Source organism: Atractosteus spatula, chromosome 5 (genome assembly GCF_055471065.1).
Source record: "Atractosteus spatula isolate fAtrSpa1 chromosome 5, fAtrSpa1.hap1, whole genome shotgun sequence".
Taxonomy (NCBI): domain Eukaryota; kingdom Metazoa; phylum Chordata; class Actinopteri; order Semionotiformes; family Lepisosteidae; genus Atractosteus; species Atractosteus spatula.
This window is the reverse complement of record NC_142710.1, coordinates 14,828,169-14,849,578: the sequence shown is the minus strand read 5'-3', so window position 1 is coordinate 14,849,578 and position 21,410 is coordinate 14,828,169. Positions and strand designations below refer to the sequence as shown.

General features: G+C 42.2%; 1 protein-coding gene across 1 annotated transcript in view; it reads left to right on the top strand.

The window, feature by feature from the left end:
• Window positions 1-13,982, top strand: part of antxr1d (ANTXR cell adhesion molecule 1d) — a 34,242-nt gene extending 20,260 nt beyond the window's left edge. Inside the window, exons 12-18 of the mRNA XM_088917942.1 lie at window positions 2,564-2,642; window positions 3,219-3,314; window positions 3,730-3,768; window positions 4,965-5,063; window positions 5,509-5,676; window positions 6,157-6,237; window positions 11,991-13,982. Of these exons, the coding sequence (XP_088774068.1) occupies window positions 2,564-2,642; window positions 3,219-3,314; window positions 3,730-3,768; window positions 4,965-5,063; window positions 5,509-5,676; window positions 6,157-6,237; window positions 11,991-12,257 (829 nt within the window). The 3' untranslated portion in view covers window positions 12,258-13,982. The remainder of the gene's footprint in view (window positions 1-2,563; window positions 2,643-3,218; window positions 3,315-3,729; window positions 3,769-4,964; window positions 5,064-5,508; window positions 5,677-6,156; window positions 6,238-11,990) is intronic.
• The last annotated feature ends 7,428 nt before the right edge of the window (window positions 13,983-21,410 follow it).

The window sequence follows — 21,410 nt, the reverse complement described above, 5'->3', positions numbered from 1 at the left end:
GCAGCAGGAGAGTGACAGTAGCGCCGTGCTCTCTCCTTCTGAAACCCAGGGCCTCCCGGCAGGGCAACTCTTTCTGGCAAATGAAAATGATTTCTTTTTTTATTGCTGTTGTTTCTGTTGAAATTTAAACCTTAAGCTGCGTACCTCGTGTATTGAAGTGGTTTGGATGTTGCCTGTTTCGGTTGCTCTGCAGCTTTGCTCGGGCTTGTCTTGGCTTGTTACAACAAGGGAAAACTATAAAACGAGCTTGCACACTTATGTTTTCACATCCCCGTTTGCATGTTTTCAGTCGGTTGCTCATGCTTCTTGCGAAAGTGAACAGTACTAATGGTACCTTACTTACTGTAGGGTACAATAGGACAGTTAAAGTAGGAATCAGAGATCTCATTGGAAGGCTATATGGAGACCCACAGTTAGAGCACAAGCCACAGTGTCAGGACATACACAGATGAGAGGAGGACACCCAGTCCCTATAGCTCACTTGTTTCCTTTGGTTTCTTCGACAGCATGGCTGGGGGACTTGTTCCAGACTGCCACCAGCTTTTGTGTAAAGTAGTTCATTTCTTAGGATTCCCCAGTCCCCCAGACTGGCGTTAAAAAGGAGTTCCTTTCTGTGCAACCTGTGAGTTGCCTTTTACGAAAGCAGAGATCGAAGACTCACTGTTTTAACATTAACAAGTGTGCCAACGAGCTGAGTGTCTGCCGAAATTGCTTTTTGCTGACTGAGAGTGAGTTATGGAACAGAAACACATGCCTTCCCTTGTCACCCCAGTCCTAGAAGATCACACCTCTCCTGCCGCCTTCGAACACTATCCACTTATACATCTTTTCTCAAGAGATAACAAGAAAATCTCCAGCTTTATTGTTATTTTTTCCCATGACCTTTACGACAAAAGTCCTTCTCCAATTTACAATTTATTAGTGTTTCTTTAAGAACTTTCGGAAATTATCTAGTCTCTTGAAACAGTATCAATGCCTGATTCTCCTGCTCTAGTATAATACTAATGGCTGCAGTGGCTTAATCTGTCCTCCTGTTCAGCTGCCCTTGTTCTGATGTTCCTCTGACACAGCTCTTCTCACGCTGTACAAAGGTCCAAGGTTAGACCAAAAGAGTAAAATACCTTTTTGTAATCTTTTTCACATGCCATGCTCTGATGACAAATTGTACCCAATTTACCTTTGAGTTTTCTCCCTAAGTTATGTTGTGAAATCAAAACGATTTACTGCTTTTCTAGTGAAGTGACTAGTAAAAAAAATGGAGTTCCTCAGAAACCTTGGTTCTGAGATTTCTTTAATTAATGTCATTATACTATAACTTGATATGTATATTTTATATGTACATTACTCTTGTTTGCAGTCTTTGTTATAAACTATGTAGATTCTGAAATGAAATTTACTTGCTGATAACATATCTTTAGGATCTCAAAATTCTATCCGCAACTTGGAATTTCACATTTTTTATTTGCCAAGTTTTCCAGGAGTGCAGTGTCAGGCAAGTCAGATATAGTTTCAAGATATTTGTGTAAAAAAAATCATATTTAGTTTAGTCTTAGAAAGAGTTCAAAGAAGAATGATTCCTGATCTCATGAGATTGTCGTACGTGGACAGGTTAAGGAGATGTTATGCAAATAAATAATATCCTAAGATTAACAGACAGGCTCAGCCTAAGGAAACTATTTTGCACTCGGCAGTGAAACAAGGACATGAGGTAACAAAAAATGAAACCTACAGGCGAAGTGGTGTGGTACACAGATTAGGAAATGCTTCTTATGCAAAGGGTTGTGTGTGTCTAAAACAGGTTTCTGACCTGGGCGACTGAGGCCCAAACTCCGGGATCTTTCAAGAAATGGCTGAATGAAATTTTAGACTCAAATTAGCTACCAAGCTACCAAACAAGCAAGATGAGCTGAGTGGTCTTTTTTCCTTTACAATCCTTCCTGTGTCATTTTTTCTGTAGCTCTTGCAGCATAACACTGTTTTGCGTGAAATTATTGATTACCTTGGTGAGCAGTCTATATTTTGTCAGTTTATTATTTTATCAGTTCATTTGACCCGAGTTCTAGAAAATTCTTAGATGTATCATTATTCTGATAAAAGGTTTTGACAGTCTGTAGTTTCTCATTAAAAGGGCAAGTTGAAACTAGTACTAGTACAGGAAAGACTTTGCTATTTTTGGATGCCAAGCAGAGGAGACTTGAATGTGTGCACATGCTCTGAAAGATGCTGGGATAAATAATTTCCACCACAGAGATGTTTTCAGATGGTTTGGTACCATAAAGCAAATATCTTTCATGCTTAAACAATCATATTGTGTGTTGCCCTGCAGCAGCTGTCAGAGAGAATTTGCTGGGATCTTTTCTGTTCTCCATCTCTTTATTCATCTGACAGTTTTATTAATTTTTGCTTCCATTCAGCTAATGCTGTAAGGTTGATGTATTCAGTTCTTGCACATGGAAAACACACACTTAAGTGATGTGCAGACGCAGATTAAAGAGAAGCTCTTTGAAACGTGACAAAATTAGCCAGTGAATAATTTAATTTCAAAACTGTGCTTCTCTTTCAGAGTTGTTTATCTGCAGGTCAGCATGAATGAGGGTTTGACCTTCATCACCAGCTCTGTCCACATTACCAGCACAGAATGTGTAAGTAAAAGACGTCAGCCTCAGCTCCAGATCTCTTTCAAATTCTAAGCTGACTCAGCATGTCAGTCAGTTCACTGAGCAACCTTTGCATGCCTAAATATACTTAATTACCTATCCCCCAAATGAATGTGTAATACGGTCTTTCCTCAGGAGTGAAAGGCCATCTCCTCTTTCTAGTATTCTTTGTTCTTTCACTTTCACTGTCCTCTGAGTTCAGTTCGATACTGAAAGATTTCTTGCTTTCCTGCTCTTTTCGTTTCCTGTACAGACTCCATCTCCTCCTCCTGCTCTTCCTCCTCTCTTGGTTTGCTCAGAGGGTTTCCGTTTTCTTGAGTAAGTTTCCTCAGACCCCTCGCTCCGCAGCCATTTTAATCCCCTGGCTGTGGTGGTTTGAAGGTACTTTATATCCAAAGCTGCCAAGCGGCTCTGCCTGTCAGTGTCAGGGGATATTGTACTGCATGTGCTTTTCACACAGCAATCTTCTTACCGCCTTTACAAAAAAATCACAACTGTGTTTGTTGCTCATCTACGTGCGCTAAGATTCAAGACTGTGGTTTTGTTTTATCCTCTCTGCAGTTTGACGGAACAATTCTTTTGATCACTCTTCTGGTCCTGTTCTTGTTATTGGCACTTTTACTGATGTGGTGGTTCTGGCCTCTGTGTTGCACTGTGGTGAGTTTCATTGCTTTGTCATTTTAGTCTTATCTGCGCTGAACCCTAATGGCTTGAAATAGCTAGAAAGGAAGACATCCTTAACAGAAGTTCAGAGACATCGTTTACCTTCTCAAAGTAAGGAGGCAAACACGCAGCAGTCGTGTGTAGCTTGTATTGTTGACTGTGTGGTGTTCTGTATGCTCTAAAAGTTTGAATGCCAGGATACGTTTTCATACCTCAGCTTTTGGGTGCGGCACCAGACGATAGAGTTGATCCGAGAAGTTGGATCCTAACATATTTATCCACAGATCTATTGCAGTAATGCACACTTCGATGTCTGTTGCCACAGCATTCAAAATAAGTGGGATTTTATTGCGTGTTGATATGTCCCAGCTACAGTGAGTTTAACGTCTTACACTGCCTTGTGTCACAGGTGATCAAAGAGCCGCCTCCACCCCCTCCTCCTGAGCCGGTAAGTTAGCCGTCCTCCTCTGATCTCACCAGGCCCCGACTACAGCCATACAGCAAGTATAGATACACAAGGCCTAGCATACCGTCTGTGACGAGTGCAGCACCTCTCCATGCTGAGATTCAATCAGGGCCGCCCGAGGGCAGCTTCAGCCTCAGAAACACACAGCGCCACTTCCCAGATGGCCCACGTCAGTGCTGTCCAGGTTCCAGGGGGGTGATGTCACCTTCCGTAACAGGCTCAGTGTCTAATGAGTCCTGCCGCATGTATGTCCCAGGGGATTGTAATCGTCAACCAATTAAAAAAAAATAACCGTTTTTATCAATACACTGGATCAGTTAAGGAAACTGGGTTTTTTTTCCCTTTTAAGCCAGCTGAGTTTTGCAAGTGTCAAACATACTGTACAGTTATGAATTTTAAATGATGAAATGTATTTAATTTTTTTAGAAAAAAGCATGAGTGGAGTAGATAAGCTTTGTGCAGAAAAGCTGGTGGAGAGAAAGAAGCATTAATTGCGCTGGATCTGCCACTGAAGGGATTAACTGTCTGTTAATAGAAGTCAACGCATTTTGAAAAGAGCAGGAAAATATAATGGACTTCTTGTTCATTCCCAGAGGGTAGCTGCTAACAGCTGTAGTGTCTGTTGAATTTCTTTTCCACTGTACGTCTGCGTTTTGAGGATTTGAGCCAAACTCCTTTGACACTAAGGCCCGAGTGCATATATCGGCTTCTCTAGAATTTTTAATTTCAGTGACAAACCATGATGTACTGATTTAGAAATTTGTCGCGTTGGTGACTTGCCAGATGTTTTTAAGTTTGACTTCATAATTTAGAAGGTCCAATGAATTCTGAAATATCAAGCCTTATCTTTAGACGAACAACTGCAGGCCTGCTTTAAAATGCAGTGTTTATACTCAAATGTTCCTTCCAAAATGTTAGTATGTTTGTTTTTAGAAACATCCCAGGGAAGGGGCACATTGGTGTTAAGTAATGTGTCAGTCACGTTGACTTATTCTTGCTTCTTGGGAAGTCATAGATTTGGCATCATTTTAATGGTAAGTCTGAAATAGCTGACGACAATCCGGATCCTTGCAAACGTGCTGATGATGGAAAGAACTCCAGGGGCCCCGAGTCTTGGAGCTGCGGCCTGACGCTCATTTTCTTTGAGTTCTGATGAGAGCTGCTTGGTCTGTGCTCAGGAGTCGGACGATGAGGACGGGATGCCAAAGAAGAAGTGGCCCACTGTTGACGCGTCGTACTATGGAGGGCGAGGTGTCGGGGGAATAAAAAGAATGGAGGCAAGTGGTATTTGGAGCTTATAGAACTGTGCGAGAACGGTAAGGTTCCTTCGTGTGCTCTGCTGTTTGTATGGCAGAGATCACGTTAAAGGAAACACAGTGCTGACCCTGTTGTCTCTTGCCTCTGGCTTCTCCATTTTTAAATGGACTTGACTCTTTGGCTTGAACACTAGTGTAAAGCTTATGTCTAATTAGTGCTCAGAACAAGAACCTTTACTACAAGATTAATGATTTCTTTCGTCGTAAACAAGCTTATACTGTATAAGGCTTTGAGAGGGTTTTTTTTTTCCATCATTGCAGCACACATGGCAGGAATGCCTTTGAAGTAGGTCCCAGAATCTGATGACTGTTTTTAAAGCTCCAATATCATTTTTATCTCTGCTAAACAGAGCTGGTCTCAAGCACAGGTTGTAGCTCAAGTTTCAAGCATGTATGCAAATTTCAGGTACGCTGGGGAGGCAAAGGGTCTACAGAAGAAGGAGCGAAACTAGAAAAACCCAAAAATGCCGTCATCAAAATGCCAGAGCAAGAGTTTGAACCGTATGAGCCCAGACCCAGGAAACAGGGCAGCAGGAGGCAGCCACAGCAGAGAAAGTGGTACACACCCATCCAGGTAACACACACACTCTCTCACACACACACATCGAAGTAACACACTCTCTCACACACACCCATCCAGGTAACACACTCTTAAAACAAACACATCCAGGTAACACACACTCTCTCACACACATCCAGGTAACACACACACTCTCTCACACACACATCGAAGTAACACACTCTCTCACACACACCCATCCAGGTAACACACTCTTAAAACAAACACATCCAGGTAACACACACTCTCTCACACACATCCAGGTAACACACACACTCTCTCACACACACACACACACACACACATCAAAGTAACACACTCTCTCACACACACCCATCCAGGTAACACACTCTTAAAACAGACACATCTAGGTAACACACACTCTCTCACACACATCCAGGTGACACACTCTGAGTTCACCTGCAGTGCAAAGAGCAGGATGCTCCCTGAAGCTGCTGTGTTTGGGGTTGATGGGTCTCCTGTTGTGTTTCGCAGGGTAAACTCGACGCTCTGTGGGCACTGTTTCGCCGAGGCTATGATCAGGTGTCACTCATGAGGCCCCAGCCTGGGGATCAGGTATGTACATCGAATGTAATGTTTTATTACAATCAATTAATATGTTAAAGTCTGCTGTCTTTTTGGCAGAATATAAACTGACCAAATTCCAAGACGGCTGAAACGAATTTTTCTTGAAAAGCAAAACTCAGCTGTGGAGTAAGAGGGACATTACTGTTAGTAATATAATAAGATGTTAAGGAAAAGTTATCTGCAGGTCACAAATACATTTTTATATTATTGGAGTTTTGTAGTATTTAATTTTAGTGATCAGTTTTAAACCATTTTTGTTTTCAAACCATTTTCATGCTCGTCACTGCTGAGACAGTAATGGTCTCAGAAGGGGCTGGCTTGAACTGGTTCAGATTACATCTCTTCTTCAAAATCATCGAATCAGCAGGTGTAGAACCTGAACTAAATCACAGGATCTCTCAGTGCGATTTGACTCCTTGATTAAAACACATGCACCAGTTTCAGGTTGAAGATAAAGTCTGAGAAGGAGTAAGAGTATGTGTTACTGTTACACATGGTTTTGGAGTTGCAATTACAGCTTAAACTCAATTTAGGGTTATGACTGGAGTTAAGCTTTGTGTTAGAGTAATGGCAATGTTTGAGTTGAAGCTAGGGTTAGGGTTAGTATTAAGAGTGAATCATGGGTTATGTTTAAAGACAGGGCTATTGTAGGATTTAAGTCAGACCTTCTTGGCAGAGACCCTTAGACTCCTCTATTCAAAGATGTTTTTTAAAAAAGAGACACTTCCTCTTTTTAAATTTTGTATCACAAAATAGACTTGTTGCCAATATCAGGGTGGGAATTAGAGCATGAATTAGGGTTAGGGCTGCATTAGGGTTAGGTCAATGGGAGGGTAAAGCTTAGGTTAGGTTGTGGAAGGATGGTGAGGGTGTAGGTTAAGACTGGAGATTGTGTTCTGTATAGATTTAGGTCAAAGTTTAGTGTTGTATTTTGAGGTTAGGGTTAGGGTCAGGATAATGGTGAGGCAAAGGTTAAGGCTAGTGCTAGAGTTGGAGCTGGGATAACAGATAGGTTTGAAGTTGGAAGTAGGATTAGAGAAATTGGGTTAGGGTTGGATCAAAGGGAAAGTTTTGGTCTTGCAATAGTGTGAGGGTTAAAATGAAGAAGGGAGTATTTGGTTTGTTGAAATGCTGCTTAAGAATGCTGTGACTGAAGTGGTCAGCAGTTGCATTGTGTCTGTGAACCAGGCCAGACCAGTTCACGGTATATTGTTTATCTGAACCCAAGCAGAAGGGTATCGCAATGTGATTCCACTCCCTTTGTGACTATGTTTTGAATAACGTTATCTGTCTTGAATAGTTTTTTTCAAAGCACGTAATGCTGCAGTAAAATATCTTTTACCCCACAGTGGAAAAGTCTGTCTTTTGTTTTGTCTGCTTTACATCTTAGTAGTTAAAATCAGCCTAATTAAAAAATAAAATGTAAGCTTTTGTAACCATTCTTTATTTGAGACAAGAATGGAACATTTAAAACTATAATTATAGATTTCTAATTAAACAGTAGGAAAAATAAACATTTAAATTGAAAACAGGCAAAGGTCCTATCCTATCCAAATAATTGTTGTTTCTTTCATGAAAATACTTGTTTAATTTCAGAATTAGGAGAAAAATAAAAAGTCATTTTTTTTAGTGAACTAGTACATTAATAAGCTTAAAATTAAAACATTTTATTTGACAAGAAGCTTTTCTTTATCTTAGAACTCAAGTCTTATTGTGTTAGCTTTTGCAGGAAAAAGGCCTATCAAGTTTCAAAATGAAAAAAAAATATGTGAATGCTTTCATGAAAAACCTGTAATATTTCTGCTTAATGATTATATGATCTTTAAAAAAAAACTACACATTGTGCTTGGAGGAAGCTTTTCAGTTCCATGTGCTGTGCTGCAGTGGCTTCTCCACATTGTGGCTTTGCAGTGGTTCAGCAGAACAACAGTGCAAACAATGTGTCTGCTATGAAGCATTATTCTATCACCAAGGAGTTAGTCATGGTAATGAGGCACTGAATAGTACCATTCACTTAAGCTTGGTTTGAGTGTCCTGTGTTGCTATATGCAGGGAAATGACTTCCTTTAAATTACAAGCAAAGTAGTCAGAATTAATCCATATTTAATAATGGCATTTTTTTTAAATAGTGCTTCTGTGTAAAAAGGCAAAAGCTCTGTAACTAAATTCACTTTAATGTCCAACTCTCATTAAATTGCAACATGTAAGGGAACACTGTTTTTGTACTGGAAAACAGCCTGTTAAAGTCCCCAGTCTGTCTACAGAGTGCTGTTTTCTCAGCCCACCTGCAGGTTGAAGTAATGGATTTCAGTTTGCTGCTCAATGTCATCTTGACCCTGAAACACAGTGGCATGTTCGTGTGTCTCTAAGAGGCTCCCCTCTCCTCTCTTCTCTCAAACCCTGGTTTAGAAAAAAAAGGAATAAGTACACAGCCTGCGTGGCTGGGGAAGAGCTCTCAACAGCTGCTTTGTTTGGGTTTGGAAAGATCTGCGTGTTATATGGGAGACAGGAGAGCAATTAAACCTTCCAGGTGTATCTTAAAGATGTTTTTGTCATTTCAGTAGCTGTGGAGAGTTTGTGTTGAAATGTTCTGCACAACAAAGAGTTAAACCTGTTATGAAATGTGTTTGTTTTCATAGCTGACTTCAGCATTGGCCCTCAGACTCAAAAATGATTATTTTGCTTTTTTTATTAAATACGACAGGGGTGGCGCAATGGTGCAGTGGTTAGCATGGCAGTTTTGCAGTGCTGTGGTCCTGGGTTCATTTCCTGGGCTGCTGCTACCTGCTTCTGGGAAAACTGGCCCTTTGGTGTGAGTGTGTCTGTCCCATAATGGACAGATGTCCCATCCAGGGTGCATCCTGTCTTGTGCCCATAGCTTGCTGGGATAGGCTCTGGCTCCCCTACAGCCCTGTATTGCATTAAACAGATAGAAGAAAGGTGGATGGATTAAGTATAATAATCACTGTTTTCTAACATGCTATTTGTCAACAATATATGGACAGAGATGTACTCCAGAAAGCGGAAGTTTTGTATTAACAGATTTATTATTAATTTTTATCAGCAATTATATCCACATACATTTGAATTGTTTTCCGTTTGCCGACATTTGGCTTTTTAAAATGTCAAGTTGTCATGTTGCCTGTTCCCATGTTAAAACAACTGCAATCACAATTTCCTGGCACCGTGTAGAGCGATGTGGATATACCGAAGGAACGTTTGGGTCAAATCCTTTACCAAAAGGCCACATCAAAGACGCTGCGCTGCTGCTTCTGTGAGGAGTTAGTTTTATTGTCCAGTTGTTGCTGTAATTACTGACTGAATAAGAGGCCCACTTGAAGCTTGTCTTTGTCCTTCTTTTGTCTTTTGTCCTCTGCCAAAGGAGCTGTGGTCAAAGTGCTCAGCTTCAATGGTCCCTACTGGCCAATCGATACATTCCCCGCAGAAAAGAAATCGCAGAGACAATTTCAAGAGTTTTTTTTTGGTGTTTTATCTCGGTTTGTTTTATTCCCGACACAGGCTAAAATGTGAGACGTCGTTTTCCGAGAGACTGAATCCAGTTACCAGGGGAACTTTTTATTTCCCTGAATTTACATGTCAAGGAGAGAGGAATGCTTCTCCAGGTCTTTCCATTGATTTCCTACGTGGCTTTCTTCCAAGGTTTCACTAACGGGGGGTGGGGGTGGCACAGAAAGCGGATACTTGGTGGTCTGTTTTAATACCTTATTAAACAGAGAGCCCCCCCTAACATGACATGAGGCCATTTACAACCAGAGGCCAGCGTGTTATTGTGAGGGACCATTGTGAGGGAGGCGAGGGGGGCCGTGATTGATTTGGTGGAGTCAGGCGGGGGGCAAGCCCGTCCGTTTCAGTGCTCGTGCGCAGCGAAAAGGACAATTTGGTGAGCAGCACAGCAACAGCCCCGCACAAGAGCGAACATATGGCCCGAGTGAGAAGGGAGCCTCATGAGTACTGTGCGGATGTGGGAGGAGATGGGGGGGGGAAGCTCTTTCCATATGGTGCTTCAGCCACCCTCTCTGGTCCAGGCCAGGCAGTCAGCTGGAGCCCCAGAGCTCAGGAAGCTTCGCCTCTGCTTGCACGGACAGGCTGGCCTTCCGACTGGAGACGGGGGGGGGAAGAGACCGTGGCTGCGGTTTAGATCACTCACTGCGGCTGAACCGATGCGACTCTGACACGGTGCTTTAAAGATTTAATGCATGCCACACAGCAGGAGCACAACATGGCAGTGGAGGTGCATGAGCGGCATTATGACTGTCAGTCTTCGTTAGCCTGTCGGGATTTCTCTAGCAGGGCGGTGAGGGCCGTGAAAACGGGTTACTGCTCTTCGTAGGACAGAAACCGCAGGAGAAACATTTATTTCAAGCGGCGCTGCCCTCCTTACCCAGCCTAACGAAAACACAGCCAGGCGTTTAGAGGGAAGCCGACTGCGGAGGGAGGCAGAGTTGAACGTCTTTTACAGGAGGTAGCAGGACAGAGCGATTCACAGGATGTGACATTAATGCATGTCGTTCCTCCAGACATCACCACCAATCACAAATTGTACGTTCGATTGAGCACTTTCTGGCTGTTCTTCTAGATCTGCAGAGTTGGATTATTTTGCGCTTGCAACAGAATGTTACGCTACAATATAGATATATTCATTGTATTATACATGTAAAGTATTGTGGGTTTTTTTTAGCATGCTCTCTTCTGGGACAGAAGGCTTTTCTTTGTATCTAAAAAAACTAGGCCATTCCTTTTCTACCCTTAATCCAGAGCTAAAAGCACACCCAACAAAGAAGGGAATCTCTTCTGTCACAATATGGCTCATGGCCTTTAAACTCTCCATCTGTTTGTCTGACAAGTAATCAAACAGCGCGGCAGAAACTGGCAACACACTGACGGCCCCTCTCATTGTAACTCATGTGAAAGTAATTCAAAAGGATTTAGGGGTTCTTACTTGATTGTGTATCAAAACGGGCTGGATATACATTAAGTGTTGCTGTGCTTTTTGCTGTAGTCAACATGTTTAGAAACCAGTGGAGAAACCTTGATGACTCCATGAAATTGTGTCTGAAATTAATAATCTTACATTTTTTGTCGTGTTTTTTTTTATCTACATTTCTCCCCTGTTCTGTATATCATTCGTTTATTGTTGGTAGGGGTATCAAGTTATCACCTCCCACTTTCTCAATGAGTGCTCGGAATAAGTGCCATTGGGTTGTTCACAGACTTTCCTGGTTTAAATATAAGGACACAATTGGGTGTGTTTTGATATTTCATGCTGTGATCAAAACAGAATTTGATCAAAGAGCTGGCCTGATGAAAAACACACTCGCTATAGTGGACCAAGAAAATCAGAGAAGTCACTTTTCAGTGAGGACTACATTTCCGCAGTGCTGCTGCAACAGAGCTTGTGAGAACTCGGGTTATATTATATACCTGTATGTACCATGTGTTTTTCTTTTTATAGGGAATTGTATAACTTGGTAGTAAATAATAAGGGAATCTATGAAAAACAAAGGATGTGTAGCCAAGAAGACCGTGGTGAAAAGGAACAAACGTGCATGACACCAGCAGAACAAACCGCGGTTACAGTTTGATCATTCTCATTTCAGATTTTGCCCAATACTGTCCCATCCTGTTTTTTTTTTACGGTTTAGTTATTTCTTCCTGAATGTGCCGCTTCCTCCCTTCCCGACTCCTCACGCTGGGCTCTGCCTGTTCTTCCTCCCGCACAGGGGCGCTGCATTAACTTCACCCGGGTGAAAGAAGAAGCGAGCCGCGCCCCTCCCCGCGCTCCTCCTCGCACTCCCAGCCCCGACCGCCCGCCGCAGGACCACCTGCCCCTGATCGCCAGCCCTGCGTCTCCGCCCCAGAGCGCCCCGCCCTCCCGGGGAACGTCCCTCAGCCGGCCGCCCCCCGGGCCCCCGCCCGCCCGCGCTCCGCCCGGGCCGCCCGGGCCACCGCCGTCGCGGCCCCCTCCCTGCCCCGACCACCGACCCTGAGAGCGGCAGGAGTCCCCGCTACACTGAGCGCCTGCTTCCGCAGCCTCTGCTCTGGCCAGAACATATAGTATTTATTGAAGCTGGGGTTCACTGAAGAGGTATGAGGTTTGTTGCTGGACAGCAAAAAAAAAAAAAAAATAAATATAGTACCGTTTTAAAACATCTAAGATCAACTACTGAGCATCCCAGACAAAAAAAAAAGAAAAATGTAAACGTCCAGAATTCAGAAGAATGTTCCTGAGATGTACAGATACATTAGGTCGACTTTTCTATTGTTCACACTGATTTGTTAAAAGCTAAACTCACAGTGTACTAACCTCTGTGCCTTACCACCAGGTTAAAGTAGGTTACTGTCATATTTCTGATAAAAAAGTCAGATATTTTGGGTCCACGATCTGATTTCATCTGTAAGCTACTCGATCACCCTTGCTTCTACTGGTTTGATGACTTTCGATAACTGCCAACCCTCTTATTATCAAGCAATTATTTGCTTATTGCTTATTTCCCTTTTGCTTTTTAGCTTTGTGACTTAAGGTACGTCGGAAGGGGCGCAGAACTCACAAGTCACATTTAGGCTGCCGCGACATGAGGCTCTTGTAATGTATAGGATGGGAACGGAAAGCAGTTTTGTGAAATGCAGGAAAAGGGTTGGCTGTTCTTTCGTGCTGTAGAAATGTCTTCGGTTGAGATGACAAAAAAGAAACCGTTTAATGTGAACGGAGATGATGCCGAGAGAGATTTTTTAAGTGTTTTTTTTTTGTAAGGAACTGGAAGGTCATTAATGAATTAAGAAGAGGTTAGTTGTTTTTTTTTTACTGTTCCAGCTGAAAATGAATCCGCTTTCCAAGTGCGGCAGGAGGTATACTGGTCCCATTAGAAAGATCCTCTCACTTTCAGCGCTGAATTCCCCTGTCTCACTCAGCTTATTCTCTACTATCCACGAGCATCCTGTATTTGAATACAATTGATGTGGTTTTACGAGAACTCTTACAACAAACACTTGGAGACTGCAGGGCAGTTGTAATTTATTTACCCAGGGGCCAGCTGTAGGTACTGGAAATTGACAAGGTGTCTGCTGATGGCTCAGGACACTATGCATGTGATGACAACATTTCAGTTAACTTTCATTTACTTTACTACACAGTACCTTTCTAGATTTTCGTGTTACTTTATTACGTTGATTATTACAGAATATCTCTTTTTGTTGTTGTTGTTGTTGTTGTATTCATTTGTTACATCACTGTTAAACAAATGGAATGAGGAAGAAAGGGGTTTGCATGCATATCTTCTCTGTCAGCGTTGTTCTCCGTGGTACACAGGCATACAACTCTTCCATGTCTAAACTGTATATAAAGTCTGCTTTCTCACAGGTGACGATGTCAGTTTGTATTACAAGCGTATGGGTTTTGGAGCAATATCCCACTAAACTATTAGGATGGCGTAGTTACAGGTGCATTTATATTAAACCTATGTATTAAGTAGCTCTTTGTACCCATGTTTATTTCTTATGCATCAGGATGACTGTCTAGAAGCTTTTATAGGAGGGAAACAACTTTTGTACTCCAACAAAGCTTAAACATAAGATACTGGAATGCTGAAATTCTTAGTTACTATGTTACATGTATTAACAGCAGTACTTCAGGAATTGTGGAAAGATGTACGTAACATGTTTTCATGAAATAAAAGATTTTACACAGTACTAATAAAGATAAACTTCCAACAAAACATCCTCCCTCGAGTGCCGTCTTTTAGAAATGTGCTTCTGTCTTGGGAGTGAAGACGCGTGTCCTCGCTCAGCACAGATGTTTGCATTCTTCAGAGTCCTTCGGCATCTGCATTGCCAATCTTATATTTCATCAGCCTCCTCGCAAGCAGCACGCACCATCTGATGCGTGAAGATCCATAACTTTTGACTTGTCTGGATACTGCGTGACAGGAAAGAGGTGATGTTCAAAAGCAGAGTGCGCAGAAGTACTGGCTCTTCATTATTATTGCAGTTGAGCAAACATTGCAGCTCCTGTGAAGAAGCGTGGGGTTTTACTCAACCTTTCTTCTCACTTCCATCTAGTAGAATCATGAATGGCTGTTGCAGGGATATTCCTTCTTCTCGCATACAGTATCTACTGTCCTTCCGGTCTGCTTCAGGGAATGTCTGATTCAGGCAAAGGACAGAAGAGACCCAGTGGCCATCTTCACACAGCAGCCACAGCTATCATCATCTCTGCCTTCTCACTCCTGCAGTATCTGTGGGATCGAAGTCTATATTTAATCTAGAGTTTCCTCTTCTCCTCCCTCTTCCTCCTGCTTGGCCCAGCTGTCACGGGAGCAGAGCTGCTCTGGCACGACAGCTTTACTGCCAGCTGTGCTTTGGACATTGCATTTCATTTATATAACCCTCTCGACAATCAAAATAATCAACCCGATTGCGGATTCCCTCATAGCAATGGTCCAAAAACCCTGATACTCCTGAGAACTTTGAGACCATGCAGGGGTTATTAGAATTTATGTAAGTAACTACAGCCACTACAGAATTTCAGTGAAGTCATTCTATCAGCTGAAGTTGATGGTAAATAATCCATCTATTTTCTAACTGATTCTTCCAATTCAGGGAAGCTGGGGAGCCGGGGGCTATCTTGGCAAGCAATGGGTGTAAAGCACGGTACATCTCAGACCGGACACCAGCCCAGACACAGACACGCATGCACGCACCCACGCCAATGGCCAATTTTCCCAAACGCCAATTAACCTACTAGTGTGTCTTTGGATTTTGGGAGGAAACCAGAGCACCCAGAGGAAACTCACACGAAAAACAAGGGGACCACATACAATCCGCAAGCAGATAGCACTGCAGGAATTGAACCCAGGGCCTCAGTGCTGCACCACTGTACTGCCCATTGCAAATAATGAAATGACAAAGTCGTTATAATGAACATTGCATGACCAGAGATCAAATGCAAAACCATATTTTATAAGAATAAAAAAAAATTAAAAGCAACATATAAATTATAGGCCCTTATTTTTAATTCCTCCATCATATTTCTAAAAGAAAATTGATATTTTTACTATGGCTGCTTACGGTAATCGGTTATTACACAAAAATAGAAACATTACCAAAACAGTGGCGGCTGTATAATTACGCTCCAGCTCCGATTTTCCCATGCTTTTCTGAATTCTGGGGATGTAGGCGCTCAGCTGACGTTGTTCCAGCACCAGGAGAAAGGAATGTAAAGCAGATAAGGGTTGTTTTTTGTCACAAGCTTTTCAGCGGACTTCCATGAGCAGCACTGAGGTGCGCGTGCTTGCATACTCGGAGCACAGAAACACAGATGAGGGGCTCGCTGTCCGGACAAGGCAGTCAGTGTCACCCTGGCTGATGGCTGTGTTCAAAGTGTGCAGCAAAGTTCTGGTTCCCATGGCCAGACAGGCCTCCTTGCCCATTGTTCATGATGTCGCTGAACTGCACATGCCAGGAGAAGCTGCACATAAAAAATGTCCCGTTTGTTTTAGTATTCCTTGATGAGGGGAGGAAACGGACGGAGTATAGAAATAGCATAAGGTATGGTCAACCCTGCAAAGGCGTCCCGCAGAAATCACAGATTTCAACGAAGGATCACCACTGATATTAAAGCTACATAATAAGAGGAATTCTTCCAGTATTAAGCTGCATTACATAATAGCACATGAGCCCAAATGGAGTGCTCAGTAAGGCGTAACGTGGGCATTAAATTTTCTTTCCCAAACAATTCCTTTGCTTTTATCTACATTTAACCAATCCTAGTCCAAAATAATTCTTCAGGACTTGTTAGTTATTTCAAATGGTCACACACTGTTAAGCAAACTATAAGAAAATGCAATACGGTTACACTAGGTTAAAACATCTTAAGCAAGCATCAGATGTCAAGGTCAGTATAGAACGTGGTTCTGTTTTCAAGCACACTCCTGTGCGATGTATTCTCGCTTCACAGCCACAGTGGAACACGAAGATCCCCTCCCCCAGTAGAACATTTAGTTGTTTTTGTCTGTCTTTCTGGATTATCATTTATTACTGTCATATCTGTTAAATGTTTTCGTACCATCAGCTTCACTATAGATTTCTAGAAGTGTATGTTATCTTTGTGTCAGCCTCTGCAATTATCAAATTCACATTGCAGGCTTTGACGTGACTGATTGACTTTTTTTTTTGCAGGGGTCACAAAAAATATTCCTCAGCCTTGTAAAACGTCCCTAATTCCAGCAGTCACTTCTGTCTGTGCTTTTCAGAGGATGTCTGGGAAGCTGGGGTTTGTGATGTGTCGCTCAGCTAGCTCTGCAGTCAATGCAAACACAAAATGGGATTAACAGGAATACACTTGCATCTGAAGATTAAAAAAAAAACTCTCCTCAAAAAGCTTACAGTTTTTTTCTTGCTTTCACATCTGTCATGATTTGCAGCTTTTGATCTCCCATGTGGACTGCAGGCATCTAGATCTTAACAATTGTAATCAAATTTAATATTTAATCTCCCCTTAATTGTGCCGCACTTCTCCACAACGTTTTCCATTTCATTTTTCCATTATGAATCTAGAGCTCTTTCCCTTATCAGGATAGATATAAATATAAACATCCTGTATCCATACATATAGCGTGTGTAAAAAAAAAAATTGGTTTCGCTTAATACGGTGTGAACCAATGCTTGAAAAAATATCTGTTCTATTTGAAGCCTTTTGACCAACAGAATTGCATTATTAAATCATGCTTGTCTGGGTCTAAGGATGCCTAAGCTTAAGAGAAGAAAGTCCAACTGCAGGATGCTCATATTGGCGCCATTCATTTAGGTACTGGTGACCTGGCATGTGGCACCAACAGCACCGAGGAGCAGAGAGGAGTCTGAGAGCCCTGCAGCCGACAGCCACACAGGCTGCACACTCTTCAGCCACTTCAGTTTCCCAATCCAGCTCCGGCGCAAATGTGGACAAAGCAGCGGGTGATGACACAAAGTAAGATAATCCTAATGAATACGTCACCAATAATCATAGTTGGCAGTTTTCACAGAAAATGGTAAACGCACCATTTTACAGAATGTCTACAAAGATTTGACTGTGGTGATACTGATGGTTCCTTTTTCCTGTTCTTGAATTCGAGAGGTGTTTCGGCATTCTTATCAAGGGCTAAGTAACTAAAAAACATTTGATTCGTACGGGTTTCATTAACTTCTGTTGAGGCTGGGGGTTTATTATCAAGTGCTTCTTTGCAGAAGAATAGTCTAAGGACCCTATGAATCTGTGCTGGAATTTGTAGTTATGGTTTTTCGTGGGAATCCTGCTTCTTCATGCCAAACTAAACAGAGGATAACTTAGCCAAAATCGTAAATAAAATCTTAATCGTTTCTTTTATAAAAGCAAGACATGGGGAACACACAGAGGATAACCTAGGGTTTTGGCTGTGCTGAGAAACTGGAGAAGACAGAGAGTCTGACTCAGGATTAAGATCTCCTGAATGGGCAATACAACTGTTACTAATTTATTTGACTGCCGCTTTATCCAAAGCGACACACATTTCCTCCCATTTCTAGAGCTGGGTATTTTACTAGAACAATTCCGGTGAGGTACCTTTCTCAAGGGCACAATGGAAGATCTCACCTGGGATTCAAACCCACAGCCTTCCGGAAAGAATTCAGAACTGTGACACCTGATCCACAACCCTGTTCCTGCAGCAGTGCAGGACGTTGCTTGTATCATCACTCAGATTAATACATAATACTCCTACTGTGGTATTGGAAAGCACTTGAGATGTTGTGCTGCAGATTGTCCAGGATGAAGCTCACTTGCTTTGCATTACCTTCCCCAATTCCTACTGACATCTCCAAGATTCTTTTAAATATTGAGAAGTACTTTTGTATAGAACTACACTTTTGTCTTGCCTTCTGTGGAGTAGCATTGATGAAAAACAGTGGCTCTTTTGTAAAAGCCCGCGTTCAGGGCGCATGACCGACAATCAGGGTGCTGGGTCTGGGGTCCTCGACTGGCTTACCATGTGTGACCTCTCTAACACATCTTCATGTACTCTGACTCAGAGGCCCAAGGCAAATTCCATTTTCAGAGACAATAACAAAAACAGCAACATCAGCAGCTGCATCAAGGAAGTGCATGGAAATAATTAGACAACACTATAGCTACACAGGAAAGGTCATTTTCTCCAAATTGAAACTTTCTTCTCTGAACTCTCTTCTTTCTTTAGTTTAGTGAATTTGTTAATCACTTGCGTTTTGTAAAAAAGAAGTGGGCACTACAGTTCAGTAGTTTTAGCAAGCATTTTGGAATTAAAGCAGTAGTAACAACCATTACCTAATTAAAAATATAATTGAATCGCCATCGTGGAACAGTTAACAAGTGCACAGCAATAAACAGGTTTTTGAGATCCACACAAGACCTGTGTTACAGCCCAATCACCTTACACTGGAGACACTGGAGACTTTCCTTCAGAAACGGGCCACGCAGAAGAGACACCATTGGAAAAGCCAGAGCAGGGTGCAGAACAAGAAATAGACTGAGGCTAGAATGATCAGGAACGATTTCCAGCAGCAACCTGGTTTTCCCCGAAGGCCCATGTTTCTTGGTCCTAACTAGGCCAAAGCTCAAATCTGATGACAAGATCAGCCCATGAGGTGGCTTCAGGATAAACCTCTAGGAGCTCATCCCTTCCCTGGGGCAAACGTTTGGTCTTATCTTTTTGGTTATCTTATGTAGAACAGTTTTTTAACACGTTTGGCATTTTCCACAATCCTCTTCTACTGTATCGGAGGCGCGATTCCCAGCTCCATTCAGTGGAGCGGTGGCACGATGGAGGAGTGAGACCTGCACGGACAGCCTCACATTCCCAGAATGAGCTCCGCTTCTCGGCTTTCCGGAGAGATCCAGGTGCTGATCTGACCTGTCGTCACGGCAACAGGCTGGCAAATGGCAGACGTTCACCAGGAGCAGGACATTGAAACGAATCACAATTTGTTTTTTAAAAAAGGCAACAATCCAGTGGCCACGAGAATGTATACTTACAGTACTTTCTTACATACATACATAATAGTACGACAACATATTGTGTGCCAGCTCTTAACCAGGCCAGGGCAGAATTAGTGGTGAGTGAGTTAATATCCTGTGGGAGAGAATTCTTGGTCTGTGAAGCAATGCCAGTGAGTGAGAGGGACTTTCCAACAATAATGTTCATCACCATGATACACACAGTTTAGGCAAGACTGCTGTTGATGTCCGTAGCAATGTGACCCTTCCAAAAACTTCTCTTTTCTTCCCAAGAAAGTGCACCATTAGTGCATTCATGTCCACATTAATATTCTTTTTTTCTTTGCCAAACCAGTGCACTCACTTGGAAGAAGCAAGAACTTGGAAACGGACGTGTCAGACACTGACACACCCAGGGGAACTGGCTGTGCTTTCAGCTTTTATGGTAAAAGGCATCTATCCTCATATTTATATAACCCAGAAATGCAAAAAGTACTTCCATACATCTATGGAGAAGGACAAAAGTGTGTTGAATTATTTTAAATTCTCTGGAATTTGAAGCACAAGTACCACTCCTCCCTGTTAACTCACTAGCCTGATTCAAAAGAGATTATTTGTGCTCCAATACTGGTGCTGCAGAGAGGTTTGACTTTCAGTCTGAACCAGCTTGAAAAAGTGCAGACTGAACACCAGTGCTGCTGGCTGGAAGGAAAAGATATTTGGCCTCAAACCAAGCAAGCTGAGAGAGAAGCATTGCAGCCGACTACTCCAGCACAGCTGCAGATTAGTTCTGGATCTGATCCAGGCTCCAATTGTTCAGAAACACGAGTCCCAAAAGAGCTGCATGGACACACAGATCTGATGTGCTGCATATCCTCCTACCTCCCCTGAGCCCTTCACATGACCTTGCCATTACAGTGATGTTACGTACGGTACGTCAGGTGATCAGGGGAGCAGACGTTTGTAAAACCATCACAAAGGCAGTAGAGTTATCAACATTTTCCCAAGCTTCCACCATAAGCTTATCCTAAAAAAAGAAAATTACACATTCCAGCATTTTGACAGCAGTATTAAACAGATGTTATCACTATTGTGGCAGTATTGGGAAGTGCTAAGGAAAATGTGTTTCTGGCAGAGTTCCATATCAGCTGCCCACAGATTACCTTATAAGCCCTCTGTTCAGCAGGTCTGAGATTGAGGGGATTGGTTCTTCTATTCTTGTCAAGGCGTTCAGTTATCCAGGCCAGAGATGTTCAGTTTACCGAGGTCATGTGGCTCTAACATTCATACTGTGCCCATGGCTTTCTGTTGACAGCTGTGACCTAAAAAATCCTTTTCTCTGTCCAAACATGGCATTTGCCATGAGTCTTCCGAGACACAAACTAAAAAAAAAAAAGAGACCTCAAGGTGTGAAAACATTTTTATACAAATGTGTGTATCAGAACTAACTTGGCTCTTTACATTTTAGTTTCTCTGCAACAGGTCTATTTTGAGTGTATCGAAAGAAATGGTATCGATACTGCTGTGTAAAGATATATCCGAGACGCAATCGGGAGATATAAAATGTGTGAGAAGTCTTGCAAAGCCTCCACTAGTGTTTCCCACCATGATACCAGCTTTGACTTACTGATACAGTGTTGTCTGAAAGAGGAGACATGGCATTTAGCAAATTATAATTTACCCTGAACAAAATCTTAAACTTCATGACGGCAACTCACGTTAACCTGTACATGACCAGCCAATTAACTGTGGAGTCGGAGTAGCTAATCCGTCATACTTACTAATCAAACATAATTATTTCAGCTACCCGTCATCATGAATAGGATTCCTCTATTCATAAAACGGAAAGGCTTTGAACAACAAAATGCAGGCTTATTGGGATTTTTAACTGGCTAAAGTTTCATTAGATCATCACCACAGGACTGTGTTTTTATATAAAGAAGGAAAGATGTTGCATGAAAAACACAATTTCTGCAGAGCAGTCTTCCCAGAAGCCAGTTTCCTTTCTTCACAAAAAGAGAATTCTGACATACAACCCATTCTTTTGATGACAGAATTCCCTTATGACTTACTACAATAAATTTTCCATGTCCAATCTAAACATAAAAATTAGCTACTTTTCTACATCCCTTTAAATGAATCTTTGTCACTGCAGACTGCC